Below are 16,493 nucleotides of genomic sequence, written 5' to 3' on the forward strand. Positions count from 1 at the left end.
TCGCTGGCCGCGGGAGAATTGAAGCGCGAGGAGTCGAGTTGTCGCGGCCAAGGGAGGCGCTGGGTGGCACAAACTGTGGATATGAAGATTGCGTGTGGTGGCCGATTGTTATTCGGTGAAGGGTAGAAAGATGTGTGGAGCGAGTGACTGAATTAGTTGCAAACGAAAGAGCACCGTATTAAAAGAGTAGCCCCAGCGCCGACGGGGAAAGCGAATTGGTCTGACGAGAGCAGGAACGAGGGTGGAGGTCGTAGAAGAGGGAGGGCAACGCTCGGCCTGCGAAAGAAAGGAGGAAGGCAGGCGCGCCCCTAGTTGTTTTAGCGCGACCTCCGATATCGATCGTTATTGGCTCGTGCCCACGCATTCTTTTTGCGTCGACCGTCAACAAGCACCGAGCAAGCAGGCCGGCGCACTGTTGGGCCATGCGCTGGCTGCCGTTTGTCCCGTCGAGTCCGCTGAAGGGCTTCGGACTTGCACACGCAGCATAAAGCAGCGGCTTCGCTGCTGTCTCGCTGCGCTGAGCGGCTGCGACGCCTGGGCGGCGCCACCCACGGCTCGTGAGGCTGTCAAGACAATCCTGACAGGCAGTGAAAGCATCGGCGTTTCCAGCCAGGATAGCCTTTGCACGTCCACCCTCGTCCCGCGGCTTGCAAATCTTGTTTTCTCGGGACTGCTGCGCTGCTTCCCATGTGCTGCCTCATTCAGCGCCAGCCCCATCGGTCGAGAGTTGCCGTTCATCGCTGGTGCATTCACCCGCCTGCTCGTTCCAGCGGCCATGGCGCGCCACATCGCTGTACTAGACTTCCAAAAACCCGCCTCTTCAGGATCAGCATCCGCCAGTTTATCCTCGATGGAGTGGACGACACGCCTGAGCTGACCGTGCGTGGACTTCAAACTTCCGAATGGGTCCCCTTGCACGGCGTCGGACAACTCTGACACAGTCCCGCACTCTCCAAACCGTCACGCTCTCACATGTCATGTGCAACAGCGTCTCCGCGCACGTGTGGTCCAGCCCCAGACTGCCATTTCCTTGGTTGCATTGCCCAGCCCGCAGAGTGTTGAGCTATGTATTGCGCGTCTCCAGCCAGAACACATCCCAGCCAGCCGACCCAAATTAGGTCAGACGACCTCAACTTGGGCAAGTGCGTCCGGCGCAATCTCGACAAACCCACCTTGCTCTGTGCAAACAACACCACCGTCATATACTTATGAGTGGGAAGCTCCACTTGTGGCCTGGCCGTTGCTTCTACCCGTTCCCCCTGATCGCCGAGGGCTCCGCTTTTAGCTCACCTCATTTCCTCCCAAGCTTTTGCAAACTTCTCTTGCCGCGCGCTGCAACGTTTGCTGCCACAATCGCTGATGTCACAACACCGAGAGCCACTTTCCACTTGATATGCAATTATGGAGATCGCCAACTTGATCGCTTCACATTGGAGCGCCGACATGCAGGCAGGCAGGGAGGATGGCACTCACTGCCACGTGCAAATTGCTCATCGCAGCTTATCTCCACAATGATCGTCAGGAACAAAAAGTTGTTTGCGAGCTCTGCCGAGACCTTTTACCTCAAACCAACGCAACAAAGCTCAATCGCCAAGGCGTCACCATTCAGGGCACTTTTGCTGGGCAGTCTTCCTGATCATCGTGACCAGATGCCGTAATCTCCATGACTCGACTGTGCAGCTCCGGAACCAGCGTTCATAGAGCTTAGCTGTGAAAGACGATTTTCTGTGTAATTCTAGACGAGCTGTCCCAGAGCGTAAGGATGATTATCAATACACACGCACCATTACGAGAACTAAAAATGTCCCATGCACGCACCTCTGCTTGCCGCTGGTACCTCGCACGACTCATTTTCGTGGTCTCCCATAGGCACCTATTCAACTCAATGGCCATGACACCGTATTGTGAAGACTCAGGAGGGTAAAGGTGCACCGTCATCCGCTGTTCCCACTATTCCAGTACCAGCATTGATCAACATCGACCACCGAGAAACAGTTTTTCTCACGGTACCCATCTCAATCACTCAGGTAGCACAAAGGGCTTCACCTCACGTGATCGAGATCCTGTCTTTCTCATCCGTTTGTACCGCATACCGAGTGTACGTCACACGAAACTCGCACTAGACGTGCGAGGCGCATGGTTCGCGGTCATGTCTTGCATATGTCAGCTGGGGTGCAGACGGAAGGTTGCATACCACGACCTGTAACCACAGCACGACCAGACTGAGCTTCAATCTTGGATAGACTGACTGATCGATAGTCGCGAGACGATTCCCGAGGTCCCAGCACCTACATGCATACCTGGTCAGACGTTGTTGAAGTGAGGGGATCGACATATTAGGAATGTTGTACCACACATGCTAACTCCTGCCGTAGCGGTCTTTCCTCCTATCATGTCTCGACCAAGTCTACCTCTAACTTTATGTGGCAGGTCTCGCTCCGACACCCGGAGCCGACAGAAGCACTGTCAGTCAGTCTGTAACACACTCGCTCTCAGCGTTTAGCACTGGCTTGCAGCTTGCTCTCTCGCTCAACCCTGGTAGACCAGACCCAATCTGCCCCTACTTCCTGGCAGCACGAGATCCTCCACTCCAATCGATTCGATTGTTCAGGCTGTTGCCAACCAGGATCCGCGGTCTGCAGACCGCCTTTTCTCCGCATGGGAGACGGATATCTGCGCAATCAAGATCGACCAGCAGTTCCTTGCGGCAGCAACCGTGGGTCTCGCTACACAACGTCTATGTTGTATCTACAGGCGGTGCCTCGAGACTCCTCATCTGTCAGCCCGTCACTTCAGCTCGATGCAGAAGATGGCAAGCATTGACGCAGGATTTCCTTGGGTACCTGGTCTGCACTCAAGCGACTGTGCTCGCTTGCTACCGTCTCCCTCACGCCTTCAGGGAGTACGGCAGTCGAGGACGCCTGAAAAGCTCATGGCAAAGCAGCAAGTACTCGGGAAGCGGAAGCGAGGAATGCTATGCAGCGGAAATCTATCGGCCCTTCGCGGCTCGTTCACGGCCTGCAGGCGACCTGTCATATGGCATATGGCAGACGTCAGATGTATTGCAACCCTCGTTACTACCCTATATGCATGAGCCATTGAAGCTCGTGAACATCGTGCTTCACTCAACATCATCAACTCTGGTCTCAAGCTGACGTCAAGATGCTACACTATCTGCCCACTATCAGACCATCAAGAACGGCGGGATCGTTGGGCTACTCCAGCACCTCAGTCTCCACATCTGCGATTCGCCACATATACCACATGAACAAGGACCTGCGAAATCTCAGCTGTGTTACAAGGCAAAATAATGCCGCGCGGTCGTCCGCGCATCGGAGATCAACGCACCTGTATGGCGCGAACTGGCTCGCTATGGACAGCATCTCTTGCTCAGACATGTATCTGTGCGGCTCATGTCAGCGTTGGATATCAAGCATGATGCAGGAGCACCGCGCTCAGAAAACCAAAAGAGACCCCCGCGAAGTGACCTCCGAGCCGCGGTCGGTTCATGTACCCTCATGCACGGCATACTTGAGTGTAAACGCGGCCATGCAAACGACGTTGACGATAATAGGAGGTGAATAGCATGCACAAGGGTGGTACGTACTTCCACTTGCCGCCCTTGTTCTTCAGCTTGGAGACGTCGCGCCCCATGTATGCAGCCATGCCTCGCCTACGCCGTGTTAGCAGAATCTTCCTTGTCAGTGCTGCCGCCGCTGCGGGGAACGTCGTGTAAAACAGAGTCTCACGAAGCGCCCTCGCTTGGCGCGCGCTCGCAACGTCCTGCCTGTGCGACGCTCGCCATGCATGCAGCCGTTTCTGCGCGGTGGAGCAACCGCATCGTCGTGTTGCACCGCTCGCCATAACATTGCGACGAGAGAGCGCAAACAATGCGCAGGGAGGTCCAAGGGGAGTGGCACTCACTGCACGCCCAGGTCCCCGGTGCTGAATACGTCCATCCTTTTCAGCCCGAAGCATGCAAACATCTCCACGCTCCATCGACCCAGCCCCCTGACCGCGACAAGCTGGGTGATCAGCTCCTCGTCGCTGGCGCTCTTCAGGCCGTCCGCGGTGAATTCGCCGGATGCGAATTTCTCAGCCAAGCCGCTGATGTACTCTGCTTTGCGCTGCGAGAGACCTGCAGTGCGCAGCGTGGGCAGGTCTTTAGTGAGGACCTGTGCGGGCGAGGGGAATTCAGGATGTGTATCCTCGAAGAGGGCCGTGAACTTCTTGCGGATAGACGACGCCGCCGCGCCAGAGACCTAGATATCGTCAGCTCGTCAGCTCGACCATCCCCTATAGCCATTGCTTCCAATCCATTGCTACCAATGCCACTGCCACTCCCCACCACCACTCCATCCCATGCCTCTGCCACGCGAACCACGTGATCCCACGTACCTGCTGTCCAATAATCCCACTCGCCAGCGCCGTAAACGGATCCACCACCTCCGCCAACCCCGCCGCGCCAAACATCTCGCACCGCGCCCCGCCAATCAGCCGCCCCAGCTTTCCCTGCCCGTCTACGCGCACCAAGTGCGCCTCGGCCTCGCGTAGCAGCGAGTCGCCCTCCCCCGCCGCTTTTCGCGGCGATCCGACGTCCGGCAGCGGCAAGACGCGCTTCCGCGGACTCGCGGCTGCGGAGAGGGGGGCCGCGGGGGCTGTCGCGGAGGGTGGTGCTGCAGCCACGGGGCGTCGGGGCAGCGGGGCGTCGCCAGGGACAAGGTCGGCATCCTCCACAGCGGTCTTCGCAGCGCGACGAGGCGCCTTAGTGCCAGCGGATTTGCCGCGCTTGGAGCGCGGCGCATCGAGCGCGGCGTTGGGACCGGGCAGGAGGATCTCTGGGGGCGCGATCGCGGCAGCGAGAGGATTCGCGGCGCTGGCCAGACCAACAGGCGGCTCGGCGGCGAGCAACAGAGACGCTGTGTCGTCGCGCGCTTTGCGTTTCTGGCCCGCGGCGGATTGCTTTTTCTCGCGCTTCGGGGGCGGCGCAGGAGGCGCCGTTGCTTCTTTTTTCGTGGCTGCCGCGCGCTTCACGCTCTTCGCTGCCGGTGGGACGTCTAGTGCTGGACTCTCGGCCGCGGTGGCTTTGTCTGCGTTGCGGGCTGAGCGCCGCAGGGCCATGGTGAAGCTCCGTTGCGGATTGGGGGTCTGACGTCACGTGTGAGCAGGAGGCACGGTGTCAAGGGCTTGGGACGAGGGTTCGAGGGCTCACGATGGTTCGGGGCGCGTATCTGGACAGAAGTCTGGAGGTTAGTCTTTGTGATAGCATGGAGGTTAGGGAGGGAAGGGTGGGTTGGGGAGCTTGACGCGGTGCGCGGGGGAGCTTCATTCACGCTTACGCCAAGGCACGTGATGGCGCGAGTTGTGCTGACATATCGTGTTTATGGACGAGGCTGTGCTAGTATGTCCCGAATAGGTAGTCCTGCTGATATTTGGTGGTTATGTACGCTAGATAACAGGTCTTAACTGGCAAAAGCTAATGATTCTACTTGTGAAAGCAAAACACGTAGCTGTAAGGTAGCAGAGTAGGGGATGTCGACATGTAGGTGTTCTGCCACTGGAAGAGGCTGAATCTTACACTGTGAGCCTATCGTGCACGCTCACTGCCTGCTTATCTAAGACGGACTGGCACAGCTCCGTCAATCAATGCGTCATAATCATCATTGCATTGGCACCTCGGAATATTTGCTCGTGTCCTTGATATTGCCCAAGATACTAGACAGAAGTACCGGACAGAAGTACGCACCTAGCCATCTCTTCGAATCCGCAAACAACGAATCACCCACCCAAGCTAGTCCATGCATCAAACGGCCTCACCCCCATCAACACTCCGCCTCCGGCCACCCCGTAACCACACTCTCCGCCCTCCGCGACCCTCCCAACCCCCCGCCCCCATACCCCTCCACCGTCTTCTCACTCCCCACCTCCGAACCCCCCACCCCGGGCCCAACAACCGTCACAAACCCACCGCCCTCATACCCCCGACTCCGCCTCGCCCTCACCACCCTCCCATTCAGCGGCGACGCCAGCCTAGTCCCCGTGAACAGCGTGTTACCATTGATCTGCGTCGTGGTGTTCGACACCTTGGAGGGCCGCGCGGTGTGCGTGCTCGGTCGCGGTTCGGACGTGCTTGGGCGCTGGCCGGTGCTGGGTCTGTGGTGTTCGGTGGCGGGAACGGGTTTCCGGCGCAGGGAGATGGAGGGCGGGTTGATGTGGTGGGCCCGCGAGAGGGGGTTTGGGTGCGGGGTGCTGGTGGAGGAGGGGTGGGGGCGCGGGTTGGGGGGGTGGCTGCGCGAGGAGGTTTTCAGCGCTGGGGAGGAGGGGACGGCGAGCATGAAGCGTAGGGCTCGGGCGGTTTTGCGGAGTAGCCATGAAAGAGCGCTGGTGAGGGGGTTTGTGGGTGGTGGGGGGACGGTGTTGGGGGATTGCGGGGATGCGGGTTCGAAGATGCGCTGCCAGGTTTCGGGGTCACGGATCTTGAGTAAGGAGCTGTATATGGCGTAGCCAGTGGGGTGCTGGATGGCGGTCTTGATGTCGGGCTCGGAGGTGAGTATCTACTCTGTCGTTAGTCATAGTTCTCGCGAGTCCATGAGTCCTGTGTCTGAGGCGGACGTACCCTATATCCACTCATCTCCTCGGCAGCCCGCAATCGCCTTTCCATCGAAGTCTTATGCCTCCACTTCTCGCGCACCCACTGATCCTCGCTGATGTCACCCGCTTCATAAGCTCTTTGGATTATGCGGTGCAGCTGCTCACGGTAGTCTTTCACGATACCCACAAAGTCAGCGTAGAAAAGGCTTTCCGCAGTCGGGGCGTCCTCTTCGGGCAGACCATTGAGTGGCTCGTTGTTATCACGGACATTCGCCTGCCTAAGTTGCGGTGGCGGGGATCGAAGACTGAGAGTGCGTTGAGCACGTCGAGCACGTCTTTCCTGTTTTTCCACCAGTTTGTCGACACCGAGGTCGTCGGTGTCGCAGGATTGGAGGTCCCAATCGCGAGTGAGAGTACTGAGATTATCTGTCGCTTTGACCTGTTCACTACCACGAACCAATTTCGTAGCGTCGGAAGCAGTTGCTTGCGCCGGCAGTATTGCAGGGTCCTGGGCCAGCTTCCCAGTGTCAGAAGCAGCTGCTTGCGCTGGCAGTGTCGCAGTATCACGACCAGTATCTCCACGACCATCCACACACCGCCCCTGCAAAGGATGAAGACCAAGCCGCTCCGGTCTCAGCGAGCCAAGCACCTCCTCAGTATCAAACGGCTCATCCTTCGCGCCCTGCATCCACGCCGTATCGTACATCTGTATCGGCTCAGGCGTTTCGCCCCCCGTCGCCGTCGGCAAAGCAGGAAGCGCGTCCCACTTCCTATCTGCCCACGCTTTGGGCGAGCTCGACTGCGCACTGCCATACACTGCCTGTCGGGTATGCTGGGGCGCTTCGCCGGACTTGCGCAGCGGTGACCGGTCTGGTATGGCGGGTGGTTGAGCGTATCCGGTTTGCGAACCGTCGAGTGCACTGGGTCTGCCGACGAGGCTGCTTGCTGTTGTATTGTCGACTGGCAGAGATACTGGGCCCGCTCTACGCATGTCTGGGTTACCGTATATTCCTGCGAAGGGATTGGACGTGGCTGGTCGGGATGGCGTGGCGAGAAGAGCTGGTGGCGACAGAAAAGAGGCACCGTGATTATGATGCGACGTATCGAGTGACTTTTTCACATTGTCTTGATAATTGTTGAGTGATGCCCTCGTGGAGCGACTGAAAGGCGAGACCTTCTGAGGTGGCACGTATCTCGACGCTGGCGGCAGCACGTTCAGAGCTGGTATCAAGTGTGGTGATCCGATCCTTTTGCCCTTGTAAGTGACTGTGGGGAACGATGATTGAGTCCTATCACTGCTCCGGGCTTTCTTGAACCATCGAAACATGCCTGTCTGAGGTTGGCCCTCGCCGCCTCTGAGCTGTGCTATCGAGTGTGATTGTTCGACTTGGCCACTCATCGCTTCCCCTGTTGGTGGAAGGCGTCGATCCAAATCTAACGACACAGCTGCTCGCCTACAACCGAACTCGTACAAAGTACTGGACATCGAGGCAAGGCCTGAAGTCTCGAGGCATTCAGACTTGCTTCCGAATGGCACGTAAAGTCCGAGTCTCGCATCTGGCAAGTCACTCATAGTCTCACCTTCCCTTCGTGACGATTTTGCTGTACGATCGCTGTGCGTAGGGCTCGAAGGTGCATTGCGGCAATGTGCTAGGACTGGGAAATCGGGGAGAGGCAAAGGGCATGGCGCCAGGAGCACTCTCGCGCCCTGCTCGAACATATTGGCGGCTGACAGCGCGAAATCTGCAGCAAGAGACTTGAAGAAGAATGCGCGCCGTCTTGCAGACTTGGGTGATCCATACATCACTTGAATTGCATTCGTTGGTATTCTCGCCGTGAATGGTGCGATATCGGTACGAGTGTTGGGCCTGATCTAGCATTGGTCAGAGGCGCAGGCGCGTTTGATACAACAAGAACTAGAGCATGCGAACAGAAATTCTGAAAGATTGCATTGACGATACTTAGGCGACGTAATAATAACCCAACCCATATACCGTTGGTATCCTGCCAACGCCTAGGAGCCGATGCAACTGCATGTCGCATACGAGATAATGCTGAGATGTATGTACACATGTGAGAACAGAAACTGGAATGCTCACTGGGATATCGTGCCACTACTTTGCGAAACGCCTCTGATGATGTCTTGCTCTTGAACCACATCCACGACTATGGTCATGCTCCACGGTACTCGCTGTCTTCTTCTTGTATCCGCTTGCCCTCCATCTTGAGCTTCTGGTGGACCAACTTCAGTGACTCGAAAGTCATCATGGTCGTGACAGCAGCAGGAACGGCGCGCACCATGTTAGTGCCCATGCCGTTGTAGAAGGCCCTCCAGCCCTCTTCCTGTAGAATGACGCTACACGTTTTGATCACTCCTCGATATCTGGGCATGTTGATCATGCCGTCAGAGGAGGCCGTGCCTGGAGGGCGTGTTTGGTGTCCTATACCGTGTCGCCCTCCTTGGAACGATACGTGGTCGTGGGAAGCAGATGGCAACGACCGCTGCTGGGTCTGCAGGCGAGTGCGCAGGACCTCGTGGGGATATGTGGCTGTTGTCGCGCAGACTTTGCTGAGCACGGTTGCGGCCATGATGCCAAACCAGTGGACTTCCTCAGACTGTCCGCCTGCCTTGCCCATCTCCAGGCCAGTGAATCGCATCTTCAGGTACTCGTACAGCGGGAACTGTATGGCAACATGGGTGAGTCCGAGTAGCGCGGGCGAGAGTCCAGAGTAGAAGGACCGAATGCCTTCTGTGGCATACATCTTACGGAATGCATCAAAGGTGTTCTTGTAGTGCCACGGCGGACGGTGCTCAGGCGAGGCGCGGGCGCTGACCTGCGACATGAGCCTGGTCTTGACGACCCAGATGGGGTTCGTGACAAAGGTCGAGGAGGCGCCGGCGGTGATTGAGGCGATTGTTCGTGCGAGCCATTTGTTCTCTGCAGCGTCACGTGTTAGCAAGGCCAGTAAAGCCGGCAGGAGCCCGCGTACCCATGCGCTCGTTCAGCAGGTCCTTGGTCGACTCGTAGGTGCTCATGTAGACGGCCCAGGTGGGAATGTAGCCCAGCAGCATGGGGCCGAGGCCGCGATACAGGCCGCGGACGCCGTCCTCGAGCCAGATGGTGCGCGCGGTGCCCGAGAGGCCCTTATAGACGACGCGGGCGGGGCCCGAGTAGGGGCGCGGGCGGAACGAGCCCTGGGCCTGCAGACGGGTCTTGATGACATCGAGCGGGCACGTCACGATGCCGGACGCAACGCCGGCCGAGGCGCCGCACAGGGCGTTGACGGGCCCGTCGGGCAGCTTCGACACGCGGACGGCGAGGGCAGCAAACGGCGCGCTCCAATTGCTGCGCTGGGCGGCATCGGCCATGGTGCGGTCGGCGGGCGCGGGCAGCGTCGGCGCATACCGGTCGGGGACGACAGTCGGGGACGGCGGCTCGGGGTTGTGTTCAGACATTGGAGGAGCTGCGGTCACCGCGGGTTAGGAACGCCATGCTGGGCGGGGCGGGGGAGGGGTCCGTACTGGCCGTCGTCCCCTCTGGAGTGCCTCAGTGTGCGGAAGCCCCGCAGCACTCGAGTAACACAGAAGCTAGCGGATGGGCAGCTCCATTGACGGGCGGGCTGCAGAGGGCGCGAGGAGGTGCAGGCGGCGGACGGACGGGCGGCGCGGGTGGGCGGTGAGGGCTCGCGGGGTGCTGAGGGCGGAGGGCTGGGACGTCAGTGGTGAGCAGCTCGCGCGCAGAAACCCGGCCACGGTGGGGAGCTGCCGACTGCTGCGCCAAGCACGTGGGTCCGAGCGCCCCCGTCGCAGCCAATTCCGAGCCTCCAAAATGGATGACAGGCACAACCGCCGCGAAACTTCACGACTCCATTGCGACCACGCCGACTCTCGACCGCCCGCCCACGCCCGCCGAACACCGCAATCATGTCCGCCCCGTCTTTCGCCCCCGCCATTATGAAGCGCCCGTGGCTGCAGCGCTGGATGAAGCCGCTCTCCAACTGGTACATCAACGCTGCCGGCTACAGGCAGCTCGGCCTGAGGTACGCTGCACCCCTGGGCCCGCCACCGACGCGCTGGCCGCGCCTGCTGGAGGGCTGTGTGGGATGAATGGGATGAATTGGGCGTTGTGGAGGGGAAACCAGCGGCTTTGGAGATGCACAGGGACCTGAGCTGACGGATTGCCTCACAGGGCCGATGACCTGCTTCCCGAGGAGAACGACGTCGTGCACACCGCTCTCAAGCGCCTCAGCCCCCAGGACGCCTACGACCGTGTCTTCCGTCTGCGCCGCGCATTCCAGGTACATGCAGCCGAGCACCAACCACAAACCGGATGCTAAGATATCGTAGTTGTCCATGAGCCATCAGCTCTTGCCCAAGGAGGAGTGGACCACCAACGAGCAGGTGCGTAGCAGGATTTGCAGGCAGCGCGCAACGCCCGAGCTAACGCCATGCAGGATTTCCCCTACCTCACCAAGTACATCGAGGAGATCGAGTCCGAGATGGCCGAGCGCGAGGATCTTGAGTCCATGGTCATCACCAAGAGGCAGGCCAACGCCGGCCACTAGATTGTACATATGGTGCTGCTGAAGAGAGAATGATTGGGGCCGATGACCGAGTACCTCCGTTGTGCATTAGAGTGTATAAGACAACACCGTTCGAATTTGATACCGCAATTTGGCTGTTCGCAATTGCTGTCCTAGGCGCTCTTTCCCTGTCTAGCTTGCTGGTCCGCGCTTGCCACATCAGGGTCTCACTCTCACTCTCACTCTCATTCTCGCCGTGCTCGGTTCCAAATACCACGCCTACTTCCCTTTGCCCAACGCAATATTACTCACCAACCTTTCTCGGCTTTCACTGACAGCCCGTTGCCCATCCAGCATTTCTGCACGTGGCCGCGGTGGAGCAATGCGTCAAGGCCCAGATTCCTGTCGCGGTCGAGGTCGAGGTCGAGGTCGAGGTCGAGGAGCACCGCCACCGCCGTTTCCCGAAGCCTCCAGGCCAGGACAGTTTTTTCCATCGCCGGTAAACTTATCTAGTTCGTCGCAGCTGTCTTCCCCTTCAGGTACCCAAGCTCGCAACATCAACCACAGCTCAACTGCTAGACCGACAACCATGGCTGAAGCACCGCTGCCCACCTGGGGGTAAGTTCAGTGCATATGCGAATTAACAACAACTCTAATCGCACACTGTAGGTCTCTCACTAGAAGCGGCATTGTGACCGTGGAAGTTGGTACAGACCGTAGACCGTATTGTATTTACCAGGAGCTGCTCACCCACCATTCTGAATACTTTCGCAAAGCATTGAATGGACCCTGGAAGGAAGCAGAGGAGCGCAAGCTACAGCTAGAAGATGTAGAGGTTGTCGAATGTATGATGCCTTTTCGTATAATTGGCTGCTCAACTAACCTGGCTCTCTAGTTAACATATTCGTACATTGGCTGCATGGTCAGACCCTACCAGCAGATGATGCTGTTGCTTGGCAACAAATCACCGAAAGCAAGGACACCCTAAAGGGCACGCGCTTTCTGCATCTGATCAGAGCGTACGTTCTCGGAGACAGACTCCTTTCATTATCATTTCGCCGCTCGATCATCAGCGCCATCTGGGAGGACTCTTCTCTGAGAGATTTGAGCCCATGTAACACGGACTATCTCAACATGGTGCATTGTGCATTCGCACGTATTCCAGCGAATCGACCCATCTTGCAGTTGCTCATCGACTACTTCTGTCTTAGCTGGAGGGAAAAGGATGAACAGAGTAACTATTATCTACAGCTGCTTCCGCCCGATTTCACTGTTCGCGTGTTGAGGACGTTCGTGCAATTTCGCAGCAAGTCCAGGACTCCTTTGTTATTATGCTGTTACGATGAGCATGCGAACGAAGACGAGAAGAATGGGTGTGATAAGGCCCACATGATCTGGGACGAGAAGCGAGTCTGTGGGTATTTTCCTACGTAGGGTCTCAACGGCCGACTGGTGTTCCGATGGACTTCGGACGCTCGTTCGTAGGATCAAAGGTAGTTTGCTTTCGTGTCAATTACGGCCAGTCACGGGAAACTTCTTCTTGCCCAGCTCTCGCTTGCACCCGCTTCACTTTGCCTTGGTTCTCATCTGCATTTCACTTTTGACGCGCGCTAGCGTCGTCGTCAAGTTATACCCCCGTAACGCCGTCCGCTGGCGTCAACACCAACGCCCGTGTCACAGAAAGCGCAACGCCAGAAGGTCAATTTCCGAGGAGACCGAGAAAGCGATGCCTCCACCAGCAATCGGGTATGTTGCTCGTTAGCACTATCCACATATTCCCACTGACAAACAGTACAGTCCCGCAAATGCCGGAGGCATGGTCATTGTCGAGATTGGCCCTGAAAAGAAGCATTATCACATCCACAAGGCCTTGATCACTCACCATTCCGAGTACTTCCGCGGAGCTCTCCGGAAGCCTTGGATAGAGGCTGAGAACGGTGTTGTGACGCTCGTCGACATCGACATGCCAGAGTATAAGTGGTCGCTCCATATGGTAAGCTAGATCGCAACAAAATTTCTGACAGTGCCTTAGTCAATCTGTTTGTGCACTGGCTCTACACTCAACAGCTACCCGACTGCAGGGACGATTTCATAGCATGGAGTCACGTCGTGGGCCGAGAAGAAGATGATACTGTTGGGAAACCTATGGCAGTCCTCACTCTCATCAAAGCGTATGCGCTCGGGGACAGAATACTTGCCAAAAGATTCCGCCAGGCAACCAACGACCTCTGTATCAGTCGCGAATTCGTCATTTGGATGGATCCTCATACCATACAGCCGATAGTTGCATGGGCATTCGCGAACATACCTAGCGACAGGCCGATTTTGCAATATTTTGTCAACAAGTTCTGCGTCGCGTGGTGTCCTCATCAAGACTGCGATGAAGATATCCAGGCGCTTGGAGAGCTTCCTATTCAATTCATCAAACGCGTTTTACGACGCTTCGCTGTCGTTCGCGATGGTCCCGACTGTTCACCAGACCACGTTATGTATGATGATGATGACAACTGTTACCGCGAGCACGTCACTGACGCTGAACTGGAAGAGTGCAAGGAAGATCACTTCACTTACGATACCGACATCGATTACAGCTGGGCTGAATTAGAGCGATAGGGTCTGCGTGTGGCATATGTCCACCACGTAACCCGTCAGTGTCGCAAATTCAGAAGCTTAAGATGTGTCAGATAGTCTAGCTCCCGCCATTACTTATCATCAAATGCGATCCTCCATCTTGCGCATCTCGCCTCCTTCGGATCTTGCTGCTTCTGTGACACTGTGACCCGGCACTATGCCACCTCGTATCTACACTCCGCAGTCTCGAAGCTACGAATGTAGATGATCGCGCCGCCAGCAACCTAAATTTCTTGAACGAAAAGGGTCGCTGGATGATGGCGTACTTCAACAGCGCGGAAAAGTGCGTGTTTGTGGTTGCGGTTGTACATGAATTTTGGTGATTGTGTTTGCGTGTGCTGTTAGCAGATGTGAAATATCCTCCCTTGATATTCTGAGATGCGAGATTGGAGCAGTGAAGAAGTGAGGAAAGGAAATGGGTATGGGCTGGGCGTGCTGTACTGGGTTTCTATGCGGCTGAGTCACGAGGGAAAGAAGCTCGATGAGACAGGCGCTGCTGGACTGAGAGACGTCTTTGTAAACAACACTGGCACTAATGGTTTATGAACAGACCGTCAATAAGTAACACTGGATAGCATTCGGATTTGCAGACAAAACCCCACTGTCCATCCACCTCTACATAATCAGCCCCTTCCTCGTCCCGCGCTCACTCAGCTTATAATCATTCAGCATCGCCACCCACACAATACACGGCACCAGCGCACACGTCCCCACGATGATCATCAACCGCTGCGCATCCCCATACGCCCTAACCACCGCTTGCCTCTCTGCACTCTCCCACGGCGCCGCCAACTGCGTCACCAGACTGGCATACAACGCCGGCGCTTGCCCCTTCAGCTCCTCGGGCAAGTACTCCGCGATCTTGCGCGGCACGGTCTGCGTCCAAATCGCCGCACTAACAGTTTGTCCCACACTCCCGCCGATACTAGTCACCATGGCCAGCAGCGCGAGCCCGACGGCCACGTTCTCGTGCGGCACCGCCGCCATGACAGCCAGCTGCTCGACCGCGACCATCATCGCGCCACACATGGCGCCCAGCACCTCGACGAGCACCAGCAGCGCAATGCGGGTCCCCGGCTGCCGGAAGTGCACCATCAAGCCCGTCATGAGGATCTGCACGGGCAGCGCGGCCACGGCCGCCCACTTGTAGCGGTCCGTGTGGCGGATCGCGAACGCGAACAGCACGCCCCACGCGCACGACACGATGTTGAAGATGTTCGTGATGTACCCGGCTTTCGCGACGGACAGGCCGAACACGACCTGTAGGTAGGAGGCGTAGTACATTTTGTACGAGTAGAAGGCGATCCACGAGTTTGCGCCCAGCAGGCAGGCGGCGATCACGGAGCGGTCGGTCAGGAGGTGGAATGGGAAGAAGGTTTTGGGCGCCCAGAAGCGCTCCCAGGCTGCGAAGAGGGCGAGCAGGACGAGCCCGAAGACGATCATGCAGATTATGGTGGGCGAGCGCCAGCCGTCGGCTTGGTAGGCGGCGAGACTGAAGGGCAGCAGGAAGATGGAGAAGCCGCCGCAGATGAGGAGTAGGCCGATGACTGGCTGCTGTCAGTGACTCGAGCGCGTGTGGTTGATGGGGGGCTTACCGTCAAATTCGATGAAGTAGTACTTGACAGACTCCACGAACGTCCTCCCGCTCTTCTCCTTCGCAACAACACCCTGTTGCTTCGCACGCCGGCTCATGATATAGAAGATAAGCCAGAACGGAATGCACATGAACGGCGTGATAATCGTGAAAGCACCGTATCCCCACCGCCACGTCGAATCATCCAAAAACCGCTGTCCGAGCCTCGGACCCGCAAACGTATTAACAATATACGGCGACGTCGCGAACGCCAGCCAAATAGCGCGGTTCCGCAAATCCGACGTATCCGCAATGAAGATATCGAGCACGTAATCCATACCATTCATGCCCGTCCAGTAGAACACCTGGGCGGCGGCGTAGGTCTGCACGTTCTGGCACACGCCCATCATGACGAGGGCCAGGACGACGCAGACGAGGCAGATGAAGAAGCCGTGGGGGCGGCCGACGAGGTCGATGAATTTGGCGAGCGGCAGCTTGGACACGCCGCCGATGAGGTTGGCGACGATGCCCGTGATGCCCGTGAGCCCGTGAAACAGGAACTCGCTGGTCACGTAGGGGGTCCAGGAGAAGTTGCTTTGCTGCTGGAGGGAGTTGGTGAAGGAGATGAGCCAGATTCTGGGATCGGCATTAGCTTCAGAGCTCGAACAACTTGGATTGGAGATACTGAGACTTACAAGCAGTACGCAGTGATGAGCCACTTCTTTGACCAGGTCATGGTGATGGCCTGCATCTGCCTGAGACCAGCGGGCTGCGTCTCGTCGACATTCTCCACATCCTTCGGTTTCTCCGCAAACGAATCATCCTGCTCACCCGCCTCGGTAACATTCGCAGTCTTGACATCGCCGGAAGCGTTGGGACCATCGAAGCTCTTCGACGGCAACGCCAGGCTAGCAGCCAGCTCCAAACTCGCGACGTTCGAAGTAGCCATATTGAAACGACAACTTTCTCGGCCACAAAAAGACTCAGTGGTCAACTTAAAGGTAAGGGACTAGGGAGTACCGGTGCACTGGGTAGCGGTCACATCTTATATGCCAAACAAGGCGTTCTGCCCCGAGGAATTCTCTCGCCAAGCTGTCTGGCCGTGTATAGAAGGTGACATGGAGTAACAGTTCCGTGGAACCAGGTAAGGCTCACTTGGCGTTGACAGGGCAGG

The 16,493-nt window shown here is 57.4% G+C and overlaps 6 protein-coding genes across 6 annotated transcripts; 2 read left to right on the forward strand and 4 right to left on the reverse strand.

Moving 5' to 3' along the window:
* Positions 1 to 3,215: 3,215 nt before the first annotated feature.
* Positions 3,216 to 5,121, reverse strand: C7974DRAFT_410722 (DNA glycosylase; the record flags this gene model as incomplete). The annotated part of the gene is made up of 5 exons (XM_046143488.1): positions 3,216 to 3,276; positions 3,349 to 3,402; positions 3,608 to 3,673; positions 3,925 to 4,262; positions 4,399 to 5,121. The coding sequence occupies 5 exons, from the start codon at positions 5,119 to 5,121 to the stop codon at positions 3,216 to 3,218; spliced, it is 1,242 nt and encodes a 413-aa protein (XP_046000792.1).
* Positions 5,122 to 6,534: 1,413 nt separating this feature from the next.
* Positions 6,535 to 8,781, reverse strand: C7974DRAFT_138678 (uncharacterized protein). The gene is made up of 2 exons (XM_046135530.1): positions 8,691 to 8,781; positions 6,535 to 8,464 (listed from the first exon to the last, which is right to left on the reverse strand). Exon 2 carries the CDS (start codon positions 8,393 to 8,395, stop codon positions 6,566 to 6,568), a length of 1,830 nt encoding a protein of 609 aa, XP_046000793.1. The 5' UTR covers positions 8,396 to 8,464; positions 8,691 to 8,781; the 3' UTR covers positions 6,535 to 6,565.
* C7974DRAFT_389175 (mitochondrial carrier domain-containing protein) lies at positions 8,528 to 9,902 on the reverse strand. The gene is made up of 2 exons (XM_046141334.1): positions 9,583 to 9,902; positions 8,528 to 9,530 (listed from the first exon to the last, which is right to left on the reverse strand). Exons 1-2 carry the CDS (start codon positions 9,662 to 9,664, stop codon positions 8,764 to 8,766), a joined length of 849 nt encoding a protein of 282 aa, XP_046000794.1. The 5' UTR covers positions 9,665 to 9,902; the 3' UTR covers positions 8,528 to 8,763.
* A 614-nt stretch (positions 9,903 to 10,516) lies between these two features.
* Positions 10,517 to 11,157, forward strand: C7974DRAFT_410725 (cytochrome b-c1 complex subunit 7; the record flags this gene model as incomplete). Its single annotated transcript, XM_046143489.1, has 4 exons — positions 10,517 to 10,632; positions 10,782 to 10,890; positions 10,940 to 10,993; positions 11,047 to 11,157. 4 exons carry the CDS (start codon positions 10,517 to 10,519, stop codon positions 11,155 to 11,157), a joined length of 390 nt encoding a protein of 129 aa, XP_046000795.1.
* A 92-nt stretch (positions 11,158 to 11,249) lies between these two features.
* C7974DRAFT_138688 (uncharacterized protein) lies at positions 11,250 to 12,720 on the forward strand. Its single transcript, XM_046135531.1, has 3 exons — positions 11,250 to 11,733; positions 11,785 to 11,960; positions 12,011 to 12,720. Exons 1-3 carry the CDS (start codon positions 11,498 to 11,500, stop codon positions 12,547 to 12,549), a joined length of 951 nt encoding a protein of 316 aa, XP_046000796.1. The 5' UTR covers positions 11,250 to 11,497; the 3' UTR covers positions 12,550 to 12,720.
* Positions 12,721 to 14,361: 1,641 nt separating this feature from the next.
* C7974DRAFT_410727 (major facilitator superfamily domain-containing protein) lies at positions 14,362 to 16,268 on the reverse strand (the record flags this gene model as incomplete). The annotated part of the gene is made up of 3 exons (XM_046143490.1): positions 14,362 to 15,293; positions 15,342 to 15,955; positions 16,015 to 16,268. The coding sequence occupies 3 exons, from the start codon at positions 16,266 to 16,268 to the stop codon at positions 14,362 to 14,364; spliced, it is 1,800 nt and encodes a 599-aa protein (XP_046000797.1).
* Positions 16,269 to 16,493: the final 225 nt, after the last annotated feature.

Source organism: Boeremia exigua, assembly GCF_020726555.1.
Source record: "Boeremia exigua strain MPI-SDFR-AT-0100 chromosome Unknown C7974scaffold_3, whole genome shotgun sequence".
Classification (NCBI taxonomy): domain Eukaryota; kingdom Fungi; phylum Ascomycota; class Dothideomycetes; order Pleosporales; family Didymellaceae; genus Boeremia; species Boeremia exigua.